Below are 27,762 nucleotides of genomic sequence, written 5' to 3'. Positions count from 1 at the left end.
TCCCAAGAGGGTCCTATCTGTCCTGTCAGTTTCTCCATGCCTGAGGCCTCCTCCTCCCCTTGCTGTGCCCATCACGCTCTTGCTGGAAGCACTCAGCCTGCCACTGCTGCCTGGAGCTGCCAATGACTTTGTATCCTACATTAGCATTGGGCTTAAGATATTAGTTCATTATTATTTTTCTAGTAAAACTGTTTTCATTTCACCCACCGGTCTCTTTTCTTGATTCCTCCTCCCATCTGAGGCCAGGTGATAAAACCACCACAAGCATCCCAGGAGTTTTCTCACTTTTACCTTTCCCACTCTCTCCCCATCCCTCTCGGGGTGCGACAACCCCAGCACGCCGGGACCATGGAGCGGGCTCCTGCCCACGGCTTCCCCGGGAAGGAAGCGGCTCCCTGGGGATGAACCCATCGCTCCCTCAGCTTCTGCTGCTCCGCTCCGCATCCCGGCGGGGAGTGACGGGGGGGCTGGGGCTGCCAGCGCTGCTCCCATCCCGCTGCTGCCACCGCCATCTGCCGGCAACTCCCGACCCTGCCAGGTCCCCTCCACGGCCGGGACCTGCCGGACAGACAGACAGACAGACAGACAGACAGACAGACAGACAGCCGGGACCTGCCGGAGGGACGGCCTCATCTCCGCAAGCTGCGGGTGGTCAGTGGGATCCTCATCCCGGCCCTGGGGACAGCAGGACAGGGACACGCACCCCCGCGTGTCGGAGCTCACCAAGGAGAGGTCTCACCCGAGGCTGTGCCGTGCCCAGACACCTCCCTGTCAGCCCCACCGGTACCGGGGGGATCCCGATAGCCCCAGCCCTGCCCTTAGCCCACCTTCAGGTCTCCTGAGAAAAGTGTTTTGGTGTTGCCAGTGGGGCCTTTTGCACTGCACATCTGGGGAAGGGTTTCTTCTGGTTTTGTTTGTTTGTTGGTTGGTTTTGTTGGGGTTTTTTTTGTGCAAAGTCGACTACATAAGAGTGGAAAAACACGCAAAAGGTTGCCAGGCAGGTTGGCAGCACAGCCCCCGGGACAGCTGGAGTGGGGAGGTTTGGTGCTGCAGGAGAGACATCCCAAGTTGCTGAAGTCCGTCAGGAATGTTTTAAAGGATGTTTCTGCCCTGCCCCCCTTCCTCTCCCACCATCATGGCTTGGAGTCCAAGGGGATGAAAAGTCAGCATAGGCTGCAAATGTTTTACTGCAAATGTCTGATGAAGGAAAGAGAGATTCTTATTTGCATATGACAGGGTTGAAACAGATATTCAGTAATTTTGGAAAACGAGTGTGCTTGCTCATAAGCATGCACATATGTAGTTAAACCTTCCATCCAAAGAGAGATGAGTCTGATGTTGATTGTTTATGTTCATGCAGTAAAATTTATATGGAATTATTTTTCATGGATGAAAAACAGAACCACCTCAATTCACGTAATCAATTACCTTGATTTTAATGTCCATTTCATTGTAATTATCTTTCCATTCTCTGAGCATTCAACATCTTGCTTTGCCATTATAAACCCCTGTGCTTGCAAACCCTAAGCAATATAAATAAAAAGAACATCTTGTTACAGCTATATCTTGTTACAGCTATAGAAATTGAGAACAGAGCAAAATATTACTCTTGCAGTTTTTCAGCCTCCCAGTATCCATACACAAGCCAGTAGCATATAAAGGCTACTTATCCAAAATATTGTCTTTTTGTGTTCTTTATTCTTGTTCCTATGTCAGAGATGCACAGAGAGAAAGGATAAGCTACAAGATAAGATGTTTGGCTGGATCTTGGGAGAAACACATTTCCTGTGTGGCTCTGAGCAAGCCACTTAATCCTTTCATCTTCACATCATCTATAGTATACTGAACCCATAATATCTAACAGTGACAACAACTCCAGTTCCATGAGAAATATGTGCAGACAATACCAGCTCTGGCTGTACTTAGATATGCAAGGATAGGTGGCAAAAGCCACAAATATTGTGCATGCCTATCTTTTAAACAAGCCTTTAAATTCCCACTTTTTTGCATTTGGACTGTAGATCTCCAAAAGAGCACAGTCCCATGTGGTAGCCTCCTTACACATATGTAGGAAAGAGACTGTTTTCCAAAAATTATAGTCAGGGATTATAAGGATACAGCTTCTTTAAGCTTGCCTGGCATCAGAGGAAAAGCCTGGGGGAGTGGTGGGAATTCAAACTAAGCTCCTGACCTCACCAGTCCTTTAAATACACACTGTCCACCAGGGTATACTGGGAGGGAAGACAAGGTGGCATCCCAAGAATTTTGCATTGTCATGGAATTCAGGAGGGAAAACTGATCCTTCATTGGCCTTTGCTGACAACTCCTGTAGAAATAGTGGAATTAAGCCCCCTTTATCACTCTCTAACCAAAGGATTTAGAAAATAAGCATCAACTGGCTGATACCATTATCATACCTAACACTTGGAAACAACAAAACTCTTGTTGCACCTCCCCATTTGCTGGTGTCACCACTCAGAGGGGCAGAAGTGGCACTGCAGAATGAGATTGTAATCAGACACACATCTGTGAGACAGGCTGGAAAAGGCCTGGAGCATCAAGTGACCCTGCCCCAGAAACAGATCTGCAGAAGAAACGCTGGCACAAAGTTGACCTGAGGAACAGACAAAAGGCATTTTAGACACTAACATCCAGATCTTTTCAGCCTATGACAGGACAGGCTACAACAAGGAACAATCTGGACAAGTGGAAAGAAAAAAGCATATAAGGTCTGTCTTTCCCTTAGAAGGAAAGGGTTGAGCTTCAGGGTATTGGGAAAAAACAGTGAGTGCAGTGGATCAGGTGACAGTGAGAGCACAGCCCATGAGTATTTTGTTCTGTGCCTTCAGTATCATGGAAGTGCTGGAAATGTCAGTTGTTGAGAACCTATGAGAACTGGGATCTCACCACCTTCCTGCACACTGCTTTAAGGTTGCAACCCCTTCATGGTGAAGAAAACTTCCTGAAGTCCACTCTGAATATCTCAAGCCCCAACTGGTGGCTGTTGCCTCCAGCTGCTGCCACCAAGAAGATTGTGGCTCTGTTGTCTTCACAACTCTCTCCTGAGCAGCAGGGTTCAGTACTGGAAGCAGTGTTCCAGGTGTGTCCTCACTAATGTAGAGCCCAAAGGGATAGAGTATTTCCTTGACCTGCTGGTCACCACACTTTTTCTCCCAATGTAGCCAAGTATGTGGGTTTTTTAATTCCTAATGAGAGCATCTTGTTGGCAGAAATGATGTGGGGGCTTTGGTACTGACTTTATCACAAGAGAAATTATTTGTCTTTGGGAGAACTATGGGAAAGGTGTTGGGTGACTGTAGGTACATAACTGATGTTGTCTGTGTCTCATAACCAATAGATGGATCCCTGATGACAAGTGCATTCTCAGCTGAATAAGCTACCAGAGCTGTGAAGCACTTGTTGTCTCACATCAGAGGGATTTCTATGGAAGATGTAGGATGATTCAGGCAGAACTGTGGTGGAACCATGTACTGAGACAGAGAGGACTGTTGTGACCTGGGACTGGATGGAGCAAAGGAGAAACACACTCTCAGATTACTTGGGAAAATAGAACAACAGAATAACTGTGTGCAAAAGGGTTCTTTTTTGTGAACATGGTGTGCCCATGCTTTATGTGTTTATTTGAGATCTGCAGTCACAGTGGACAGAACTAGGTGCAAATAAAGAAAGGCATTGCCAGGAAGGGCTTAGGGTAATTTCATGTTAGAAGAATAATATTTTCCTGTCAGTCTTTTGTTGCCTGTTGTCTTGAAATATAAGAGCTAGGATTTTGAAGAACAGCTCTTCTCAGGCTGGAATATTGAAGGGCACATATTCCTTTGGATCTGTACGTAATTTGCCAACACAGAGCTGAAAGTGAGAAAAACATGTTCCCCACATTTTAAGGAAATATGAGGAGTCATGGCTCTAGTGCTTTCTCCAGTCTTTCACAGCAAGAGGCTTTGGTGACACTTCAATTTTACTCACTCTCTCTTACAGAAAAATATTTCTGAGCCTTGAAAACCAAGGTGCTGGGATAAACCACGAGGAGCAGACAGCCAGGTGCCAGGAAGAAGTCATCTCAGTTTGCATCCCTGGCAACTGGAGCAACTTCCAGGAGTAACTGGAGGTGTAAAGTGACTCTCTGTAAAAAGCGAGGGTGGCACTTGAAGCGAATCAGTGGGAAATAAAGAATGATGCCACTGACAATAAACAGGATGATGTAGAAGATCTCAGTTTGGGGCTGATCAATGATGGGAGCTAACACCAGGTACACGGCTGTTATCAACACAATTATAGGGATGATAATTGGGACCTACAAGAGAAAACATCAATGTAAAGATTCATGTAATCCTGGGCCATTGCACATCTGGACTACCCTGAAATTTGTGCAGAAAGGGCTTTTATATTAAACCCTGCTGGGACATTAATCAGAATTAATCCAGACATCTGGGTTCCCAGCCCTCCCCACTCAAAGGTTGAATATCCTTGCAAGAGCAAGGATGCATCCTTGCAAGATCACTTGCTCATGGCAAGAACAGGTAACTCCTGATTTCCTTCTATTTAGCTTTTTTGTGAGGAACAGACATGTCTCCTGGACATACCCAAGGACTTGGGGTATTCTGGCTGAGTTTTCTGTCCTCTGCAAGGCCCTTACAGCTGGGCTACTCTCTGAGGAGTGTGACTGAGCTCTGAGAACATGAACAGGCAAATACATTGTTGATCAGAATAATTCTTCATTTCCCTCTTAAATCCCAAGGAAAAAAAGAGAATATGGTAGATATATTCTTCACAGTGAGGGGGCAGTGCCTTATTAATTTATCAAGACAGAGAATTCAAGCTTGACTTATGTCTGTATATTCACACTGTCTTGCCCCTTGGTGACTTTGCTAAAACAAAATATGAAGTTAAAAAGGAAAGAGAACAACACTAAATCTGTAAGCAACCAACATCAGTGCTCTTTGTTTTCTCATAATGCTCTTTTAGTCATTTAGGTAATAATGAATAAAGGGTCTGGGGGCTTCTGTTATTACTTTACCTTGTAAGATCTTGGCAGTTCTGGTTTCTTGATTTTTAAATACAGGAGGCCAGAAATAGTTGTGCCATAGAAAAGCGATGTTATAAAACTGGGGGGGAAAAGAAAAAAAGAAGAAAAAAAAGGATAGCATGAAATCTGGGGTGAGGTCATCCAGGAATGTCAGTCCTGCCTTCCAGATCCCAGATGTTCATATCTCCAATTAAAAAAGGAGAATATTGATATATATTCAGCATTTTTTCCATTAATTTCCCTTCCAGCACAAACAATGAGAACTTTAGGATGATCTGAATATTACAGATTCATTTGGATATGAAGATGAACCACATGCAGTTAAGCAAACAGTGACAAGCATTCATGCATTGCAAAGACACTGGTTGCTAAGCTTTCTTCTCTTTCTCCCCCTTCATCCCCTCCCCAGTAATGGTTAGAAAATAATAACCCAGGCTCAAAAAAAAAAAAAAAAAAGAAAATACTCTTAAAGCAATTCCAAAAGCAAACAGAAATGCAGCCCATACATACCTGACAGAGTTCACAATAGTGGTGAATGTTCCTGAGATGATCATTATTATAGACATAGCAGCTGTAAAGAGCAGACCAGGGGAGGGTGTGAGGCCTCTCACGTGAGCCATGGACAGAATGTCTGGCTGAAAGCCAAAGCAAAACACCATCAGCTCATGTTCTTGGACATTCTTACCCATCCACCTCAGCTGCCTGCAGCCAGAACCATCCTTCATCACCAAAAAAAAGCATCATAATAGAAAAGCAGTTCAGCTCCCAGGAGTGTACACATGGTAACCCCCCTTCAGGACATTTTTATGGTGTCTCACTGATTTCCTATCATATGTGCTCAGTTTAGGCAGTTTTAAGATGAGGTTTTCAGACTACCAGTGTGACAGGCTAAGGCTGAGCCATATCAGAGCTTCCCTAATAGCATCAGGACCTTGTGCATGGTCTCAATCTTCTGCCCTCTCTCACATTTCTCTGAGACTTGAATTCTCTTGGACTGACTGCGAAATGAAACAACCACTGCTCCTAAAACATTTATGCAACCAAAAAGCAAGCCAGGACTTGTTCCAGAACAAGGACAGAGTTATTAGCCTCTTTATTGCTTGGTTCACTGGGAAAGTTTCTTTTCTTTCTAACCAAAACAGCATTCAAGCACTCCTGCTAGAGCTGAGTGTCTAAGAAATGGTGGAAGTGTTCAGCACTAAGTCTGCTAAGGTCAAATTCTGACCATCTGTGAAATGCTCAACACAGAGCTTGCCACAATACACCAGACACTGTCATCAGGAAGGAAAGCTGTGGAACCAGTAACCTCCAAAACAGGTAACCACCAACCCAGTCACCTTCACCAACCTGGGCATTCATCTACTTAGAAGATTTCTCTCCTGTGTGCAAGGAGTGGAACTGCTGCACTGGGGAATCCTTCACCCCTGAGAGCAGAACTGCCAGGGGGTGTGCAGAGGAAGGACCAAGGATCAGATAGGTCCATGAGAAATACAACATTCCTGCTCAAAACAGAGGATGCTCAAAACAAATGCAGCTCAGCTGAAGCACTGAGAGGGAGAAGAAGTGTGGGGATGGGTGTGGGGATGGGTGTGGGGATGAGTGTCTGTGAGAGGGAGGAATCATACCAGCAGCTGAAGAGGGGGAGCAGCAGCCTGGGCTTTGGGCTTGTGTTCCCAGGTAGCAGCAAATGGTGAGACTGGGATGCAGGAGCAGCTACTGGGCAGACTGAATGTCCAAGTCCAGCTGTTAAGGGGACCCACGTTGAGCACATGTTTATAAATATAAAACAGAGCCCTGATGAGCCAGAGAGAGGAGCCAAGCCCTTGGCACTTTTTTTGTGCTGGTGTTTTTGTGGGTGCCAACTGTGTAAGTGCAGCGCTGTGTGTCCTGTTGTCCATATATGTATATATATACATATACAGGTATGGATGTGTGTATATGTATGTTGTACACATGTGTGTGTGCCTGTTGGGAATACATGCTCAACTTACCAGGGAGCACAGAGCTGCAGCAGACTGACCTCTATTGGGCTACCAGACTTGGCTCCACGCAGCAGAACTAATTAAAAACCCCAGCTAGGGGTGGTGTAAGGCTTGGTGTCACCTTGTAATTGCTATGAAGCTGGAAGAGCAGAGATATCCTACACTGTAGCTGAACTGGACTACTCCATTGGAAGGCTGGAACACCCCTGAGACCAGCTTCCATAGGCAGCATTGCCTGCAAAGGCAGCTTCCCAGTGCTGGGATTCCTTCCCAGTGAAAGCCAGGGTGCTTTACAACATTCCAGCATGACCAGGTTTCCCCTCCCCGGCAGGTGTATTTGCCAGGTCACCCCAAAGCCAATGCCAGGTGCTCTAACACAGCAGTATTACAGTCATTCATTTCAAAGCTGTTCTTGAAATTCAGGCAAGATGTAATTATAGATCTTTCTGAAATTATGTGGCTGAAGAAGAAAGTCAGGAGACGACAAATCAGATTTGAGAAAGATGGAGAAGAAAGTTTTTGAGCAAGAAACAAGCCCCAGAAGAGTTACCACTCTACCAGCTGAACATACCTGGTGTTTTCCCCTCTGCTGCAAGCATTACAAGAAGATGAAGCTGCTGAAAACAAGCCAGACCCCCTCTTTTTTCTCCTTACCATATGCCCTTCCCTTGCAGCAATGTAGGCCACACGTCCTCCACTAAAGAATGACCCATTTGATGAACCAAACGTAGACAGTGCCACTGACAGGGTGATGAGCCATGTCCAATTGCCCAGGACTTTGTCCCTGAGGTGGAAAAGAGTTCTTAGCATTACATCCAGCTCTCACATGTATCAAACAGTCATGGTAGAAGCAGACAGGTTTCTTCCCTCCGTTACTCTCACAGAAATTTTTTTCCAGAACTTTCCCAATGATTTAAAGCCTTCTTTCAGTTCCCAAAATATTTTGTCACTGGTAACTTTGTCTTGTCCAGAAAAAGCAGCTTTTCTTCCTGCCTGGTGTGTACCTCTGCATACACTGCAGTGGTGTACAAAGCTGTCAACAGACAAAAAAACCCTTTTTGTGTGCAGATGCTGTGGTGTGAATCCTAGAGATATTGCTATTACAGCCAACAATATTAACTTGGAAATTACAGGAAAACTGTTCCCACCAGACCCAAAGAAATATCATCTCTTTATAATTATAATCTCTTCCCAATATGCATAAAAAATTAACCCTTTAAGCCAATATTCTCACATTTCTGCTACTCCATGAATCAGGTTTAAGCCAAAGCAATCATTTGAATTTCATAACTTTGGTTCTACAATATACTCAGACATTTATGATTTGCTTTCTCCATAACAGAAGAAGCAGCATGGTTACAAACAGGGTTTGAAGTCAATATTTGGAAGGTATGATAGTTTTCTCTACTAAAAATGAAGCTTGTCTTCTGGAATGAAGCAGCATGAAGAATATTATTTGAGTAATAGATGTTTTTGTTTGGGGTTATTATACATGTGTACCCACAAAAACACACCCTGTTCATCTAATCGGAAAAAATCAAAAATTCAGAAGTTTCTAGAACACTTTGTATCTCCATCTGAATGACATGGCTTTAAGCCAGATGTACTCTTTTTTTAGCATCACCTATCCCAAATGTTCAAAAAGCAGGAGTTGGGCTTTCCAAAATCATGGCAGGAGTTTATCTATGAGAATATTTTTTTAAATGTAGTGTAGAAGCTTAATATCTGGATTATGGTGCTTTAGGCTTCAAGTTATTAAGGTACTTGCATTAACCAGAACTAAGATTTTTTTCCTTTATTCAAAATAGTGGAATCTGGGCATCTTCAGTGATCATGCAACTCCATAATCTCAAGAGCTCAAAGGAAATAACATATGCCACAAAATTAATAATAAAATCTTTAGCAATTATGTCTTTTGCATTTAGGAAATTGGTGGTTTACTGCTTGGACCCTGAAAATTAACTACAAGAGCTAATGAGACTAACTTTTTACAAGTGAACAGGGATCTACAGTTGTTGTTAAGTCTCTTGCACTAAAAAAATGCTGGGGAGAGTTTCATGAGCTCCTTTTATGGCTGCACCTCTTACCACTAAAAATGTGTCTCTCTAGAAGTTTTCTTCTTATATAGAGAATAAATGAACTTAAATGTGATGTCTTCTTCTCTAGCTTCTTTATCTTTCTTCCTTAATGGTCTGAATAGCTGCTTTTCTTGCTCATGGATCACAGCCATTATACTCTCCTTAGCCTGTGCCTCCCTACCCATCCTCCAGGCTTTTGAGTGCCCAGATTTCTAGTTGCTACTTAAATGCTTTTTCCTAAATCACACTCTTGGGGTGAAAAGGTTAATCAAGCAGGAAAAAGAGATGTGTTAAAAAGGAGGATGCTCACAAAAAACTTGCTAATCAGGAATGATGGGAAAGGAAATGCAGAGAAAGTTCATGACACTGCAGCTTACTGAGGCTTTGTCACCTGTTCAAAGAAAACACTAAACCTTTAAAAGCTCCTCTTTACAATGCCATGAAAGGCTATTAGAGAACACATCTAGCAAGAGCTCAGTCAGATCTTCAAACTAGAGATTTTGTGAAACACACACATTTCAGTCAGCCACTGCTGACTTTTTAGGAAAAAGATGAGCAGCAACATAATCTCTGGATATACCGTGTCATCATTTCTGCCATGATGACTCATTTAGGGCTATGATGGATTTTGTGTCTTTGGAAATATTTAGACTAAAGCTGGATGTTCTGGTGGAAGACAATCTGGTTAGAAGTCAATAGTGTCTACATCTCTCATGACTGTTCCTTCCTCCTCTTCCTAAAATCCTCTACTCACACAGGGTCTGCTTAATATCACGAAAAACTTCAGGTTGATGAAAGGTACAAATAGTTTTTCTGCAGGTCTGGAAAAATACAAGTTAACTTAAAGGTTCCATTACCAAAAGCCACCCAACCTGTGTATAACAGTTCTCCTTCTCAAAGGTATTGCAGAGATCAGTGTCATTTTCTATTTCCCCAAAGATGGAGAAATTGAACCAAAAGATTCTGGTCTGGTCTAATTTTCAGGTGCTGAGTGTTCAGGATTGACCCAGTTGGCTCCTGACTCTTCCCAAACCACTGTCTCTGTAGTAGTGGGGGGGCAGCACATTGTCCTACCCACTTTTCAGGAAATATTTTAAATGTGGGGTATCTCCCAGCCCCCAGGTCTGGCTGTGTACCTTCACTGCACTCTCCCTGTCTGTGGGGAGATGCTCATGGTGACCACCTCATCCATCCATTCATGGCCACTTTCCATGGGGAAAAGCATGAGCTGCAGTGGAGCCAGAGGTTCCCAGTGGAAATAAATGGGAATAGGAATGGGGAGGAAGGGGTGTGCTGCAGGGCACCCCATCTGGGCAGCCTAGGTGTGCCTTGGAGAGTATTGGCCAGACAGGACTGGTCAGCCTTGGTCTTCAGTGGGGTGAGGCCATACCCTGCCCTGAAGGTGACAGAGTGGGGACTGGCAGTATGCTTCCCAGTGACCTGGCCTGACTGGTCTTACTGGCCTGCCCAATATTCCCACTAGGAATAGCACCTAAACCACTTGAAACTCTAGGAGACAACCTATATTTTACAGGACTGCACTGGCTCTGAGTCACCATCCCTGGATGTGTTTAAGGGTCCTTTAGATGTGGTGCTGGGGAGAACTTTGTAGAGCAGGGATGATGATGGTTGGACTTGATGAGCCCAAGGGTCTTTACCAACCTGAAAGATTCTATGATTCTATGATTTGTTATCACAATCAGAGCTCACCCCCAAGTGACAGCCACAGCTCCTGAAGAAAGCATTTCAGATGGAGTCATGGCTGCTAAGTAGCTCACATTTACAAGCAAATACAGGCATGTAACCAAAGGAATGGCAATCATCACAGCTCTGGGAAGAGTCACCTGGAAAAGGGAGGACAAGAGTGTTAGGTGAAGCACATTTATGCCTGCAGTGGCTTTGTGTGTTTATTTTGTCTTTGTGGCCACCCACATCTCTCATTCACTCTCTAAGCTTTTCCACAGAATAAGACCTGGATCCAGATTCACATGGCAGTTTTCCAGTTTTCACACCAGTCTCCTAGAGGTGTCAGGCACACACCAAGGCTGTCCATTTCAAAAGCTACTCATTACCAAAACAGCAACGAAGCCTGTGAAAAAAAACCCAACACAAAACTCAAATCTTATTCAAAAAAGATAATCCTATAGCTACCCAGGATGTCTCTTGCACACTTGTTGATTAATATTAATTTATTTCTTACTAGTGTGTTATGTCTCCTGATGTGCTACATCTTCCTATGAACACCCCACTGACATGGATGAAGTACCACTACAAGTAGCATCACATTTTACTCCTAAAAAGGGCTAAATCAGAGCTGGGCAGCACAAAGGAAATTAGCTCTGTGAAAGGATTATTTGTTTTCTTTACAGTGCCAAGATTCTGTCTTGGAACTTCATGGACCATTTTACGACTCAATAAAATCAGCAAACAGTACCTTATGCAGCTGAAAGCACTGGAAAAAAGCAAATTGTAGGGTGAATACAGAGCAACTGTATCTAAAAATCTGAAATATCAATGTTTGCACAATGTTTGCAATGTTTCCCACTGTAGAAAAAGATACAGCAGTTCCTTGTGTTGTTGCCCCTACCTGCAAGGGTCTAAATGTCAGTGCTCACAGTTCTGTGGGAGAGAGTGACACATGACCCTAGCACTTTTGCTGCCATTTAGATTAATATTTAACTGTGCATTTAAATTTAATCTGTAAAATCTTGCATGCTGCACTGGTATCAAACACACTTTATACCCTCAGCACTCACACAGTCCTCTGTAAAAAAAGGGTTGTTCACTGCTGCAATGTCTGATCTGTGAGAAGAGGTGGTGAAACACAGAGAAAGCTGACATGAAACGCAAGTGAGCTACTTCAGTGCCCATGGCATGGACAGAACAACGACTAAAAAGCCAACATTTAAAGAAAAGAGTTGTTAAGAGAGTTGTATTCCCTCTCCAGCGAGGCTTGGCTTGCTCTGAAATTCCCTCTCCATGCAACAAGGAGAGAAAAGTGGTTTTTTTGATGCATGCATTATGAATCAAGTCTTTTAGGGAATATGTAGTGTTAAGAAACCTTTATGGATTACAGCAGTGAGGGGTTTTCTGCACAAATCCAGGTGTCAACCGTGATACTGTCTTAGCACTAAGACAAAACTTCATCCCCAAAGCTGCCTAATAGTTGTTGGTTTTTTTCTAGTTAATGGAGTATTTTAGTATTTTCTTACAGATAGGCTGCTATTTTGCTTAGAGAGTCATTTTTATCATTTCTGAACACACCCATAGATGTCTTGCCCAAGCAGACCAAACAAAGCAGAAGGAGAGCTCAGAGGTCTTTCCTTGATGATCTAATCCTTTGCTCACCCCTCTAAACACAATCATAGAATCAACTCTACTGGCAGCAGGATTAAGTAAGTAACTCGCAGCTCACTTTCTCACCTCAGGCTTCTTCAGTTCCTCAGTTACATAGTTCAGGTTGTTCCACCCATCATAGGACCACAACCCCTGGTAAAAAGCCACTCCAACTGCCCCGATACTTGTTGTTGTGTTTTGAAAAGCGTTTTGAAAGCTCTGAGTTTGTCCCTTGGCGAGCAGCACCAAACCAGCCACCACGATCACCAGCAAAACCAAGAGTTTGGCAGCTGTAAAAATGTTCATAACAGACGTCGCCAGCCTCACGTTGAGGCAGTTGATGACAGCTAAAATCAGGATGCAGGCAGCAGCTGTGCATTTGACAGCAACCTGGGGAGCTGAGCATCCAGGGTAGAACGGTGCGACGGCGTATTCAGCAAAGCTCAGGCACATAGCTGCCAAACCAGCTGGTCTCACCAGGATAACAGAAGTGTAGGCACAAAGAAAAGCAGGAAAAGGACCAAAAATCCTCAAGATGTAAATATATTCTCCTCCAGACTCTTTAATTATGGTTCCAAGCTCGGCGTATGACAAGGCTCCAAACGTGGCCAGGACACCACATGCTGCCCAGACAAGCAGACTGCTGGCAGGACTCCCCATGTGATACAGCACCCACTCAGGGGACATAAAGATCCCTGAGCCTATCATGGTGCCTGCAATTAATGACATCCCACTCATCAGGCCAACCTCTTGCTTCAGTCTTAATTTTTCCTTCCCTTCACTCAGATCTGCAGGTGGATGAGATGGATCTGTTGTCTTCTTTTTCCTCATTATGGAAATGTTGGGAGACGCTGCCGTTAGGAGAAAATACAGAATAAGACTGAGGCACTTGGATAAGGATTCTGTCCTGGGCTTCCAGGGTTAAGTTAATAATTACAAAATTCATGCTCGGCACTATCAAAACATAAAAAGTTATCTTCTGCATTCTGCATTCTTTAATTACCTATCTTATCTGGCTCAGGTCCTGCCAAGGCTGATTGTTATCTGTGACTCTCATTGCAAGTAATTGTAATGGGTAGCACTCAGCACCAGAGCAGAATTACTCAGAACTTCCCTGGACTTTGTCCCTGGTTACCCATCCTCTAGATTAGGCCTCAAATGTCATCTGAAATAAGGAAAAGCTAAGCAAAATCTCCATGAAAATCTGTACTTCAGTCTTTAATTAAAAGACAATGGTCAAGCATCTGCTTTAGTGCTCCATCCTATTTTCATTCCCCACTATAAAGGGATTAACCAAGCCTGCCACCCAACATGCTTTGCTCAGTGAAGAATATTTTCAACGTCTTAACCAAATTCAAAGAAATGTTCTGCTAAAAACTGTCCAGAGACACTTATTCTATATAATAGTGGGGGACAGTTCTGGGTTTTTAAAATTTTAGAAAGTCCAGGAGGAGAGTGTAAAGGCTGTAATTACACTTTCACTGGGCCTCTTTGGCAAGGCACACGAGGTCCTCACATCCTTACCAGACCATGATCTTCAGAGAACTTGCTCATTATATACACATTTCAGTGCTCATCCAAGAGAAAAGTGGAGGCACAAGCTTTTGGAAGTGCCACTAACTCCTACTTAGACATCTAATACATAAAATTCCAGACTTTGGGAAAGGTTCTGCTATAAATCTGAATATTGTTACAGTGCATGAGGGTGCATTTTGTGATTTATAATTTGTACAAAGTATTGAGTTGAAAAGAATGTCCATATGGATTCCTCTGAACTTAAACTGAGCTTTGCTGACTGCAACTGTAAAGAAGGAGATTTATTGTCCTTGGTGCTCTCTTGAAGACTCCTGTTGTGATAAGCAGCAGAAAACAGGAGTGAGACCTTCCTCAGCCCTTCATTGGAACAGCATACCTTGAATCTTTAAAACTATCTGTCCTCATCAAACATTTCAGATAAAATAAGCATGAATATAGGCAGAAAATTATTTTTTTTTTCCTAAAATGTCATCTCTTCTAAATAATTTAGATTTCTCTTTCCTTGTTTGTTTTTCTTTTTGGGGGGGGGGGGGTTTTGCTTTTTGTTCTTTTAATAAAAATAATATCATTGGCTTTGCAGTTTTCTGCAAAAAGAGTCCAAGATTTATCTTAGCAAAACTCAAGGCAGAATAAAAAACAATATGTAAAAGTCATGTAATTTCTTATCCTAAGGAAAATTAAGATGCATAAATTTTAGCATTGGGCTGAAAACCTTTGTTTTCTTCAAAGAAGCAAAAAAGAACTCAAATCTCATTAAAGAATATGTATTCTTCTTACAGTATAATATTAGAGGAAAGAATTAATGAAAAAAGTTGGAATGGTTTGTAAGGGGTACTAGGAGGTATTCCTAATACCAGCTCACTAGAATTCACTAGGACATGGATCCCAGCTGGATTTCTCCTAATTTCTAAATCACTTTAAAAATCCGCAGCGGATCAAGCTATAGTTTAAAAAAAGCACAAGTCATGCACCTTGTACTGCAAGGTTTTGAGTTAAGGCATCTCAAGTTAATGGTCTGCAAAGTGCTGGAGAACTTGGATAAAAGTATCCCAGTAACTCAGAGCATTTTGTTTTACTTCTACTAAGTGACAGTGCTGTTCTTGTTAGCTGGTTTAGCCATTTGTAATGTATTCTTTTTTAAATTGCTAATCAGAGTGTTAGGTGATCCTGGAACCCTCCAAAGGTCTAAAGGTCTGGCATTTTCTGGACTATAGACACTGTACTCCTCTGTGCATCCATGCATGTGTTATGTGTATCAACCCTGACTGAAAATGCATTCACAAAGTATAGTCAAATCAATGAAAAAATTTGATACCACTACAGTTGTTACATATCCTTCTAGTAAGGCTACAGATGTGTTTCCAGAACTGTTCTGTATTAATGAAGGAGCTTATTTTCAAAAGTGTCATTATAAGGTTCTTGGAGAGCCTGAGAGAATCTTTTCAAACCTTTACAGTTCCTGCTCATAGAAATTAAGAATTTTTAATCTAAAGTTGCAAAAAAGAAACATAATTCCCTCAAATTTGATCATGTCAAATTTTGTAAGATCTCTCAGACAACAAGGATTAATTAACTGGTACATCAATAGCTTAAGTCAGTTCCCAAGCAGAGGTCTTGGAATCCTGTTACCCAGTTCTAACTGCTTCTACCTAAAGTAATAATGAATATAATTAACATTATAAGAACTGGAAGCTATTGCTGTAGAAACTAAGGCAGTCTGATTGCTTTAGAATTTTTTTCCCAATGACTTGTTCTTTTTTGACTGGTATCATCATTAAGGTGCAGCCACAAGGTATTTCAGTCAAAAGGATTGTCTCAATTCTCAGTTGTCAAAACTGGCTATGTAGAAAGGCATCTCACTGCTCACCCTAAAATATGTGCATGAGCAAGAGTAAAAACGAAGTACTGCTTTCTTCTCATATGGAGTAGCAAAGCTTTGTTGCTCAAGCTATCATTTAACAAATCCCCTACCTAAACAACTTTGTTTTCATTTACCTTTGACATTGCAATGAGTGGTTGCCATCTACTGGTCTCAAAACAGTAAGGCAGCTTTGTCCAGTGAACGTCTCCAATGTACATCTGGTTTTGGTACTTTTGATGAAAAAGGCACCCAGCAATAAGTATTAGTTCTTCAATATTAATGTAACACAAATAGAGTATACTCAAGTCATACATGAAAATTCTCCTTTGTGTCCTTAGTACTCAGCAGTCACTACAAAGACTAAAGAAAGACAATTTAAGGTAAAGGCCAGTATCAGTGGTAAGAACTAGACAAAACATGTGGGCAAATGTTTTGCAACATTTGAATTTTGGTACCAGGAGTGGTATTTGGAACACAGCTGTGGGCTTGGCTTCTCTGTCCCATGCATGGGGAAGAGTTATAAAACTCATGGATTAAATCTCCATGGAATGGAGATTAAAACTAACCCACAGTTTGGGGATGGAGTGGCCAAAGCCATTGCCTCTGACTTTTTTCAGAGGTATACACCAATATTATGCTTAGAAAATTGTGCAGGGATAGAGATTTTCTTTTTTTTTTTTTTTAAATAATAATATTAAAACCAAAACAAAAGTAAGGGTTGGACAATTTGTCCAGGACATAAGATGTGGGTTCAATGGTCTTCTCTACTTGAGAACATGGCAACCCAGAAATCCAAATTCAATACTCATACCTCCAAAATGCAGGCTTTGAGCTGCAGTTGCAAGAAGATCTGGGTGCCTGAACTTGTGATATAAGTAGGGATGCCTGCTTGAAAAGAAGGAAATAAAGACTAGGAAAGTGGAGCTCTGAAACAGGTCTTGAGCCCAAAAGAAAAAATGGAGCAGGAGAAAACATATGCCAGGTTCCCAGTATGAAAAGAGGAGAAAGGACTCACTTAAGAGGAAAGGGTGCACTATAGTGTTTGCTTTCAAGCCTTTACCTCCCCAGTACATTCTGGATTTTCTCATATTTGAGCCCCCAGACAGCACAGCTTCAGGCCTCCATCCCACTGAGGGTGATCTGGACCCACCAGGACCTTTCATGGTGTTGTCAGCCCCACTCAGTTGCCCCCAAAGGATTAGAGCCCCTAACATGACTTATGGCAAAGCAGCTTGGTCTGGGATTGAAAAATGCCAACATGAGCTTCAGCTAGTCAAAAATTAACCCAACTTGGGCTGCTGGGAGTAGAATGGGGAAAAAAGAAGACATTTCTGAGATGTATGACAGCCCTAGGATTCACAACAAGAATAGGCACTAAGCTAGAGCTTGTTTCAGTTTGGACAGTACCTGCCTTTCCCTGACATGTTACAATAGCACTTCTGAGCCCAGGGGATTAAGAGGAAACCTAAAAAGCAAGAAGTTACTGTAAGCTGCAGACCCAGGCAGCCTGCAGTAGGGCTGCAGAAAGGTGAGCTTGAGGCTCCCTGCTCTCCCCCTGGAAGGGCTCAGCATATTCTGGTTCTGCAACTAGTAAACTTTAAAAGATTTGCTTTTGTTTTACAGATATTCTGCATGAAACTGTATTTGGTATCCCACACATTGCCAATCAGATAGTGAGTTGTTGGGTTTTTTTGTTATCTGACTGTATTCAGGAGGCTATCAGTGTTGTACTGCATGTTCTCTGGGCTGCTCTGTGGAGCTGGGCACAGGGGAATAACAGTCCCACTTTTACACATTGCATGGGTGTGCTCTTAAATAAATGCAAAATAGTGGTATAAAAACTCAAAACAAGAATGACAGTTGAAAAGAAAGTAACTACTATTTTCATGAGTACTGATCCCACCTCTGCTTGCACAGGTCAGGAGCTGTGCCCTAAAGTTTAGTTTAAAAATATTTTATTTTTATTAGAGAGGTTTCTAACAAAACTTGAAAAAATAATGCTGCTTCTGATGTGATTTTGTAGCATTCTGAAGTTAAGCAGGAAAATAAGGATTGCAGTATTACCAGTAGACACTGTAAACATTAGAAACAAATACAACAAGAGAAGATGCTACACTAAGAAGATCTCAGCTCTAAGTTGAGACCAACAGAAGATTTTCTCAGTGTTTGTTCCCCAGGCTGGTAGAGCAGTGGCTTAAAAAAACCAACAAACCAATCAAACAACAAAACAACAAAAAAAGCAACAAAACCCAAAACTACTAAAAATCAAAATCAGCAGTCTTAGACTGATGTTGGCTCCTGGATTCCACACTTTGTCACTGCAGGCAGTTGCTGTACCAAGTTCCATTGCCACATTTTCTTCATTTTCTTTCACCTACTGAGAGAATATTACACAAATTTCTTCCTTCATTCCTGTCTACATACGTATTTCCTGATTTTATGGCTAAATATATACACAGTGTATATATGTGCATATATACAGACCAGTCCAAACCTGTCCTGTCTTATTTTCTTTTCCAAGCTGTGCTTTATGTCAGCCTCAACAATGCCTTTGTATTTGTTTGTACTCTTAAGAACTCTTGCTAATTTTGGAATTAATTTTTAATTTATTTCTTAGGTTAGATTATATTGTCCTATATGAAGTCACTTTTGCAGAATCATTACCAAATGAATGCTGTCATTTAAAATACCAGAATACAAATAAACTTTTTCATTAAAACTTTCTACCAAGCAGAATGAAAAATACAATTAAAGCACAGTTATATTTTCAGCTGTGTAATTCTATTTTATCAGTGAAATAGATGCCTACATTTATGAGTAGATGTATAACAATGCTTTCACTAACACTGATTAGTTTTATCCTTTAAAAAAATAATTTTACAATACATGCCTAAAGCTTAACCTATACCTTTGCATTCAGAGTCTCAGGTATCATCCTATAATAAAATAGTGTCCTCTGCACCCAAGCAACTTGGAGGACTTTTTGTTCCTCTGACAAGGGATTAATTTTAACACTCTGTTTAACTATAACCTCACTTTGACTCTTCCAAACAGCAAAGAAACACTCCACGTAGGTTATGGCACTCTTTCTATCTCTGGCTGGCACTTTATGAAGTTGTAAGAAACGTGTTTGCAGCAAATGTTCATCTTGCACAATTTTACCAACAGCAAAACTACTGATGTCAGGATGATAGTGATGTGTTGAGATTGCAATTATTCCCATCTGTATGTGTTGGTAAAAGTTATAAATAGATATGAATAAAAGGAAGGATGAAACAGATTACACATCTTTTCTTGGCCTTCCAGAGGAAGCATGTGTGGGAGATGGGGACCAGATTTTAATTCCATTTGATAGATTTTCATTTGAGATTGTATGAGGAAAAGAACTGTGCTTAAAAACTTGGTGGAGTGTTTCTGGTCCCAGATCATAGCTTCCTAAATGCCCTTGTTGGTTATGCAGCCAGTTGAGAAATTCATGAGGTAAGGAGGATGTCCAAGAACCCCTCTGAAGAAGCATTGCTCTCTTGAATGAAAACTGGATGAATCCAGAGAAGTTGTCTTCTCATTCTTAGCCCTTAGCAAAAATGAGTGGAACAGCACTCTTATTTCCACATAGAAACTTCCTATTTTGCAGCCCACCAACAGGATGTGTTACAAGGGAAGAAGTTTTCCAGCTGAACTGGATTTCCGTCTGGAGTCAGTGAAAGCCAGGAGGCAAAGCAAGCAGCCAGCTACACTCTGGTGCCTACTTTTCCTTTGGCAGGGAAATGGGAGTGGATTATTCCCATTTTAACAGATAATCTTTGCTTCCCACTTGCAAATCTCTTTGCTCCCACCGTTACAAGAATAGCAAAGGTACAGCTGGGTGGGTAGTGGGTTCCTCCCCCAGCAGCTCCTGCAGAAAAACAAAGTGTGGCTCCTCCTCCCCCCCTGCCTTTCCCATTTTCTGCCACAGATGCAGGCTCACCCTTGGGCCTCCACCCCAGCACTGGGGGGGTGCAGATGCAGAAACGGCTGTTGGGCCCTGATAGGAGATTAGCTGAAAACAGGGGTCCTGTACTGCAAGAGAGGGAGAGCTGACTCAGAAAAAGAACTTGAATTTTGCGGTATTAAAAAATAAAATATTTCAGCTTGATCAGTTTTTAATGTTTTTCTGTGTTCAACTAACTGCCTAAGAAGAGGGATGCATTTGAAACAGAAGAGGTACTTTAGAAGTCTGTAAAATCTGCAGATACAATTAAAGGTAAGCCCACATATGTAGGAATACCCTGTCACTATTTATATAATAATACATGCAATATATGCATAACATTGACACCTACTTCTCAGTATTACAGTGCTCAAACATTTTCTTTATCCTCTTTTATAGGATTTCCCTTCCTGAATATATCACTGTCACTTCATGTTCACTGTGCTATGCCTTGTGCTTGGAAGGCAAGTTAGGAATATTATAAGCTTTGGGTTCTCTACCTGGAAATGGGGACACTGAGGATGTCTTCATGCTACCATGGTGAGTCAGAACTGGGGTCTTCACTACCTCTGAGCTCATATGGCTGTGTGGTATTCTGGTATTCAAATTATTCCTGCTCACACAGACATAGAATCATAGAATCATAGAATTGGCTGGGTTGGAAGGGACCTCAGAGATCATCAAGTCCAAGCCTTGATCCACTCCCGCTGCAGTTACTAGACCATGGCACTGAGTGCCACATCCAGTCTCTTTTTAAATATCTCCAGGGATGGAGAATCCACCACTTCCCAGGGCAGCCCATTCCAATGCTTGATCACCCTCTCAGTAAAGAAATTCTTTCTAATGTCCAACCTAAACCTCCCCCGGCACAACTTGAGACCGTGCCCTCTTGTCTTGCTGAGAGTTGCCTGGGAAAAGAGACCAACCCCCACCTGGCTCCAACCTCCTTTCAGGGAGTTGTAGAGAGTGATGAGGTCTCCCCTGAGCCTCCTCTTCTCCAGGCTGAACAGCCCCAGCTCCCTCGGCCTCTCCTCATAGGATCTGTGCTCGAGTCCCTTCACCAGCCTAGCTGCCCTCCTTTGGACCTGCTTCAAGACCTCGATATCCTTCCTGAACTGAGGGGCCCAGAACTGGACACAGTACTCGAGGTGTGCCCTCACCATACCCTGTTGCTTGTGGTCAGCCGCCTTAACGATGTGTAAGAACAGGAAATTCAGGAGAGCTTCAGGTAGGGTTAAGATAGAAACAAAATATATAGTCTGGTGATTACACCACAAGAGCAGAGATGACCATCAGTGAACTGTGTTACCTTACCCTAAGTTAAGTCACCTGATGTTGGGCTGCTTATTCAGCACCCCATCAGAAGAACCCTGCTGCAGTTGGGAGGATCAGTGCTTGATATGGCAATCTAAGACACAAAAAATTCCACAAGCCAAATTACTGTTGCAGAACTTTCTTCTAGTTAATCCTGTGAGCTACGGCTTCTCACTTTTCAAAATAATTTCATGTTCATGCAAGTTAAGTTGGTGGGAGTTTATGCAACAAAATTAAAACTTATAGATATGCTTTTAGGATTCATAGGATGTTTTTCCTTAAGAGAGAAAAAAAACCAATCCAAACCAAACCAAAAACCTGCATTCTTCCTTGGTCTAATATGCTGAACTATTGCATTTTAGGTGTGCAAACAAAATACTTTAAGAGCTTTAAGGTGTGCCTCTTATTCAGAGCTCTTTTGATCCCTTCCATTGCCTGGGACTTTTTGTTGAACTTTTTCCTGTTTTGGAAATTAGAGTGTGTAGTGAAATGAGGCAACCAGGTGCCACTAATTGCCAGGTAGTGGGCATGAGCTTGTGTTAAGCCCACCTGTGCCTGATTAGGGCGGGCCCCTACTGTGCATGAGCAGGATTAGGGAGCCAATAAAGCTCACACCTGAGGAAGCCAGGGAGGAGGGTATAGCCACTTTCGGAGCAATAGCACTGATCCAGGCTGGTCAGCCCTGAGAGCAATAGACTCAGAGCACTATTCGTGAGTCTCTGCTGAAACACCTGGTTGGACCTTGGAGCGCCGTGCCCTAAAAGAGGTTTGTCTTGCCACATCAGGTGGAGAATGCGGGCATAGACCTCAATCTAGCCTGTGCTCAGACGAATCAGAAGAAAGGGAGCTACTCCGGCACAAACCAGCATTGGCAGAAAACCCAGGGAGTCAGGTAAGAAGATCCACTACCTTTCCTTCTCTACCGCTGATTGACCAAGGGGAAAAAAAAAAAAAAAAAAAAAAAAGAAAGAAAAAAAAAAAAAAGATGGGATCGTCAGAACTCTCCTCCTCCCCGTCCTCTGCGGCCGCATGGGAACTTTGGCAGGAGGTCAGCAACCTGTTGGGAAGTCTCCATACTCAAGAAATGAATAAAAACATAACCGGATTAGACGGTACATGGGGAGTGGTGATCAATGCCCTAAAAGAAATCAAAGCTGAGGCAGAAGCTGCCATCACCGCCATTGCAGCACTTCCGCCAAACGCTGGCATTGATACTACAGCACCACCACCAGAAGCAGGATCTGGTGTTGTCCCCACAGCACCTCCGCTACCCACCCCTCCTCCTGAGGGTGGAAAAACCCGGAAGGCGCTCTTAGGACTAAGGGACAACAGCCTTGCTATCAAGGGCATGCCAGGAAAGTCACACCATTCTATAGCCAAGTTTCTATCAGATATCGGGCCGGAGGAAGAAAAAGAAGCACCTGCTCCGAGCACCGAAAGAAACGAACAAAAGAATGTGAAGACGCCGGCAGCCCATGCCCCCGAGATGGGTGGCCCCAGCTGCTGCTTGAAACCACCTCTACTGCCACCTCCCAGCTCAGAAAAAGAGCATGGGAAAGAAGCGGCTACCCCACCAGCTGCACCCATTGGCCTGGAGGACAAAATAAAAGCCCTCCTGGAACAAACAAATCAGGCAGTGAAATCTTTAGAAAAAAGAATGACAGACATGGAACAACGCTTGTCTTTCCATAAATATCGAGATCCACCCACCCTCCCTGATAATGATGAGGAGGACATTCCAACCCCGTTGTTATCAAGACAAAACAACCAAGGCATCAAAGGTGCTGATAAACCCCGACCTGGAAGATGGTCTGGTCTCATTCGCGATGCCATTCTCGAAGGGGATTGGGAGGCCAGCACCATTGCTTGCCCTGTTCTGCACGATAACAACGGGCCGCCTCAATTCAAACAGCACAGTTGGAAAACCTTACAACAAGCCAAGAAGACCCTGAGAGAGGGAGGATTAAAATCAGAGAGTGGTCAGGCCGTCCTGGATTTGCTTTTCACCGCCGACACTAATTGTCCCCACGACTGCCGCAGTCTGGCCAGGTACCTGCTCACCCCCTCCCAGCAGATTGTCTGGGCCAAAGAATGGGAGCGCCTGGCCCAAGTGGAGGCAAATCGCCCTCGAGCACCCGGGGATCCACTATCAGGGATAACTGCTGAGATGCTCACGGGCTCAGGACGCTATGCAGATGTCCAAGTCCAGCTCCAATTCCCAACCATGCTCCACCACATCGCTGCACACCTAGCCCGCCAAGCCTTCTATGTGGTCCCAGAGCCTACTCCAGTCCCTTCATTTACTGCCATCAAGCAAGGGATGAATGAGCCTTTTCAACATTTTGTTGACAGACTCTGGCAATCTATCATGGCTCAATCTGAGCTGGGAGCAGAGCAAAAAGAATCCATGTTCAAGCTACTGGCGTTTGAAAACGCAAATCCGAGAATGAAGTCACTGTTCTCCACTTTACCAAAAACGGCTGACGTCTCGGAGATGCTAGAGGTAGCTGCCAGGGCCACCCAAACACAACAAAACCAAGGCATGGCCCGTGCCTTTGCCGCCGCCCTGGAACCCACTCAAAAGCTCCTCGCAGCAGTTGCGCAGAAACTAGACAGAAGGGAAAATCGATACAGAAGGAGAAATCAGTCAAGAAAATCCACCCCTGTCTGTTTTCGATGTGGAGCCACAGGCCACTCAGCAAGAGCTTGCTCAGCCACAGTGTGGTGTGACTGATGCCAGAGAGACAACCACAACAACCTGGCATGCAGGTTTGCAAAAAATGGAAGGCGCAGCGTGCAAGGCCCCCACGCCATGACACAAGTAGCCAGGCCAGCGCTTTACACCAGCTCCCCACCCTAGCCACGAGGGGAAGCCTGGGCATCGATGTGCCCTCAGCAATAGACGTCACCCTCACGACAACACAGGTACACCGGATACCGACGGGAATTTATGGACCAATATACCAAGAAGATAGTACGATTGGAGCCTTACTAATGGGCCGTTCTTCCACTGGAGTTGCAGGACTTGTTGTGCTCCCAGGAGTTATAGATGCGGATTATACAGGGGAGATCATGATTACTTGTTTTACGTTAATGCCCCCCTGATAATCAAAGCAGGAACCCAGCTAGCACAACTGGTCTTCCTCCCAAAAATGAATTTGGGAAAGAACGCCCCTGTGGCATGAGGCAGTCAAGGCTTTGGATCTTCTGGAAGCACTCTGGTAACCTTAGTGCAACAGATGAAGACAAGGCCCATCATAATTGTAAAGTTGACCTCTGGAAAAGAGATCAAGACCCTTTCCATGATGATGGACACCGGAGCTGATGTTACAATAATCAACCTTAATGTGTGGCCTCGTCATTGGAAACTTATCACTGCCCACGATGCCGTCCAGGGAATAGGTGGTGGTTCCACCCCCCTTCAGGCCCAAACCCGTGCAATTACAGTTTCCCGAAGGACAAGCGGTGACCGTACATCCCTATGTGTTGCCGTTACCGGGACAACTTGGAGGGCTGGTTGGCAGGGAAGTTATGAGCCAACTAGGGGCTGTTCTCTCCACCCCTGAACCCACCCAACCCCCTCAACATTTTTAATAAGGGCCACTGCAGAAGTGCCGCCAACTCCCAGACTGCAATGGAAGACAGACACCCCTGTCTGGGTGGAGCAGTGGCCCCTATCCAAAGAGCGGCTAGAAATCGCCAACCGTCTGGTAAAGGAGCAGCTGGACGCAGGACACATCCAGCCATCTGTCAGTCCTTGGAACACGCCCATCTTCATAGTTCCAAAGAAGACAGGAAACTGGCGATTACTGCATGAGTTGTGCAAGGTCAACAACCAGATGTGGCCGATGGGCACCCTCCAACCCAGGCTGCCCCTACTCACAATGTTACCCAGAGGCTGGCACCTTCTGGTAATTGACCTCAAGGATTGCTTCTTCACCGTTCCCCTACATCCTGAAGACACGGCTCGCTTCGCCTTCACCATCCCATCGATCAACAAAAGCGAACCTGCGAAGCGATACGAATGGGTAGTGTTGCCCCAAGGGATGAGAAATTCCCCAACGATATGCCAAATGTATGTGGCATGGGCACTCTCGCCGATCTGAAAAGAAATGCCGGACACACTAATCTACCACTATATGGATGACATACTGCTTTGCCAGAAAGCCCCGTTCCCCGACAACATTAGTCAGATATTGACCGATCAACTGAAGACAAAAGGATTAATTGTAGCTCCTGAGAAAGTGCAAACACAATCGCCCTGGAGCTACTTAGGGTGGCAAGTCACTCACATGGTGAGACCGCAAAAACTAGAAGTGATCAACTCGATCAAAACATTGAATGACACCCAAAAGCTAGTGGGCGAGCTTCAATGGGTTCGACCCATTATAGGTCTCACCAACGCAGATATCCACCCATTTTTGTCACTATTACGGGGCTCGCAACCAGGTGCATTAGTGGACTGGACCGATAACCATACCAATGTGTTAAAACGGGTCGTCCACAAACTGGCAACTGGCTTTGCAGATCTTCAAGCTGCCACCCAAGCCATTGGAGTCTGGGTATGCAGCCACCCTTCATTCCCATTCGCACTGTTGTTGCAGGATTTCAACTGGCAAAGGGAAAATGGGGAACACCAAGGCAACTGTGACCAAAACCACAACCAAATCTCTCCAAAATCAGAGTCGATAACCATCTTGGAATGGTTATTTCCACCCCACATGGCCCAGAAAGGTATCTGGCAATGAACCGAAATAACAGCATTCCTGATATGAAAGGGATGACAACGTTGCCTTGAAGTAGATGGTCGAGAGCCAGGATGGATCAGCATCCCTATCAAAGCAATTGATTTTGATTGGTTGCTGCAACGCTCTATACCACTACAACTCGCCCTGTTCGAATACTCTGGAGATATCCGTCATGGGGGCCCAAAACACAAGCGCCTACAGGCCATCAGCCAGTTCCATTGGATAGAACAACCAATTGTTTCAGAGCATCCAGTGCCTGGTATCACCATGTTCACTGATGCCGGAAAAAGGTCGAAAACGGCCGCCTGCGTATGGCAGGATAAGGGACAGTGGAAGCAACATTTGATTCAGGGCACCGACAAAGACAACCTGCAGACTCTGGAACTACTGGCTATCACTTGGGCCTTAACACAATGGCAACGTGTCCCCTTTAACATCGTCTCCGACTCACAATATGCGGTAGGAGTGGCAAACCGTATCGAGGATGCTCTTGTCAAGCCAGTACAAAACCAATGGCTACTGGAACTCTTCCTCGCATTACAGCGTGTGCTGAAAATTCGCACACAACCGTGCTGTATTCTTCACATCCGTAGCCATAAAACATCATTAGGCCTAGGGGAAAGAAATGCAAAAGCTGACTCCCTGGTCAGCCTAGGAATGCAGGGTCCCGTAAGTCAGTTCACGAAGGCTCAAAGCAGCCATTCCTTGTTCCACCAAAATGCCAGGGCATTGAAGCACATGTTTGCAATTCCATGGGAAGATGCAAAAGGGATTGTTAAAGCATGCCCTCAGTGCACACAGTTTGGCCCTGCCCTAGGAGTGGGAGTCAATCCACGTGGGCTGCAAGCAGGAGAGATCTGGCAGATGGATGTCACCCACGTTCCAGAATTCGGACAACTCAAGTATGTCCATGTGACCATAGACACGTTTCCAGGCATGCTTTGGGCGACAGCTCAGACAGGGGAGAAGGGTTTACATGTGGTCTGTCACTTGACCAATTGCTTGCTACTTGGGGAGTAAAACACATTCCAGGGATCCCTCACTCGTCTACAGGCCAGGCGATAGTGGGAAGAGCCAATCACACCCTGAAGACATATCTACAAAAGCAAAAAGACAGCAAAGACATGGACCGACAGTCGTGGCTTAGCAAAGTGCTTTTTACACTGAACTTTCTTAATCTAAGCCGCGATTCCCAACAACCCCCCGTGCTACTCCATTACTCGTCCCAGAAAATCAACCGCATGCCGGAAGTCCAAATCAATTACAAGGACCCATCTACAGGTCAGTGGGTAGGGCCCAAGCCGCTACTGTTTACTGGTAGAGGTTATAGCTGTGTCTCCACAGACTCCGGACCTCTTTGGGTACCCAGTAAATGGACACGCCCTGCCGTGACCAGATCATTAATGGACAACGATGCATCATCCAGCAGCTCAAACTGAATAACCTTGTTGATAAAACCTATGAAGTTTTGAACTTCATATATCTTTTGTCTTCCTTAAAAAAAACAAAAACAAAAAAACAAACAAAAAAACCCACAAAAAAAAAAAACAAAAAAAAAAAAACAACACAAAAAGCCCAAAAACAAAACAAAAAAAAAAAAAAGGAGGAATTGTCATTTTTGTTGTGTTTGTGTTTATTATGTATTTATTACAATTGTCACGGTAGTTCTTCACGAAAAAAAAAAAAAAAGGAGGGGGGGGGAAATGTAGTGAAAGGAGGCAGCCAAGTGCCACTAATTGCCAGGTAGTGGGCATGAGCTTGTGTTAAGCCCACCTGTGCCTGATTAGGGCGGGCCCCTACTGTGCATGAGCAGGATTAGGGGGCCAATAAAGCTCACACCTGAGGAAGCCAGGGAGGAGGGTATAGCCACTTTCGGAGCAATAGCACCGA

At 43.9% G+C, this 27,762-nt stretch overlaps 2 protein-coding genes across 2 annotated transcripts; one reads left to right on the top strand and one right to left on the bottom strand.

Annotated features, from left to right (window-relative positions):
* Positions 1–1,411: 1,411 nt before the first annotated feature.
* On the bottom strand, positions 1,412–13,904 carry LOC139795254 (b(0,+)-type amino acid transporter 1-like). Its single transcript, XM_071742016.1, has 6 exons — positions 12,531–13,904; positions 10,818–10,951; positions 7,684–7,813; positions 5,558–5,682; positions 5,039–5,126; positions 1,412–4,315 (listed from the first exon to the last, which is right to left on the bottom strand). The coding sequence occupies exons 1-6, from the start codon at positions 13,272–13,274 to the stop codon at positions 4,082–4,084; spliced, it is 1,455 nt and encodes a 484-aa protein (XP_071598117.1). The 5' UTR covers positions 13,275–13,904; the 3' UTR covers positions 1,412–4,081.
* Positions 13,905–19,803: 5,899 nt separating this feature from the next.
* On the top strand, positions 19,804–24,558 carry LOC139795252 (endogenous retrovirus group K member 8 Gag polyprotein-like). Its single transcript, XM_071742015.1, has 3 exons — positions 19,804–20,083; positions 20,210–20,350; positions 21,910–24,558. The coding sequence occupies exons 2-3, from the start codon at positions 20,317–20,319 to the stop codon at positions 23,856–23,858; spliced, it is 1,983 nt and encodes a 660-aa protein (XP_071598116.1). The 5' UTR covers positions 19,804–20,083; positions 20,210–20,316; the 3' UTR covers positions 23,859–24,558.
* Positions 24,559–27,762: the final 3,204 nt, after the last annotated feature.

This window comes from Heliangelus exortis, chromosome 3 (genome assembly GCF_036169615.1).
Source record: "Heliangelus exortis chromosome 3, bHelExo1.hap1, whole genome shotgun sequence".
NCBI classification, from domain to species: domain Eukaryota; kingdom Metazoa; phylum Chordata; class Aves; order Apodiformes; family Trochilidae; genus Heliangelus; species Heliangelus exortis.
Note: the sequence above shows the minus strand (reverse complement) of the source record. Positions and strands in the feature narration are given on the sequence as shown.

Excerpts from the sequence above, each read along its gene's own strand:
- LOC139795254 (XM_071742016.1), bottom strand. The coding sequence starts at position 13,274 with ATGAGGAAAAAGAAGACAACAGATCCATCTCATCCACCTGCAGATCTG. Across the intron at positions 5,127-5,557 it reads ACTATTGTGAACTCTGTCAG|TTTTATAACATCGCTTTTCT; the intron begins GTATGTATGGGC and ends TTTCCCCCCCAG. Across the intron at positions 4,316-5,038 it reads AACTGCCAAGATCTTACAAG|GTCCCAATTATCATCCCTAT; the intron begins GTAAAGTAATAA and ends TTTCTCTTGTAG.
- LOC139795252 (XM_071742015.1), top strand. The coding sequence starts at position 20,317 with ATGGGGACACTGAGGATGTCTTCATGCTACCATG. Across the intron at positions 20,351-21,909 it reads GATGTCTTCATGCTACCATG|GTGGAGAATGCGGGCATAGA; the intron begins GTGAGTCAGAAC and ends TTGCCACATCAG.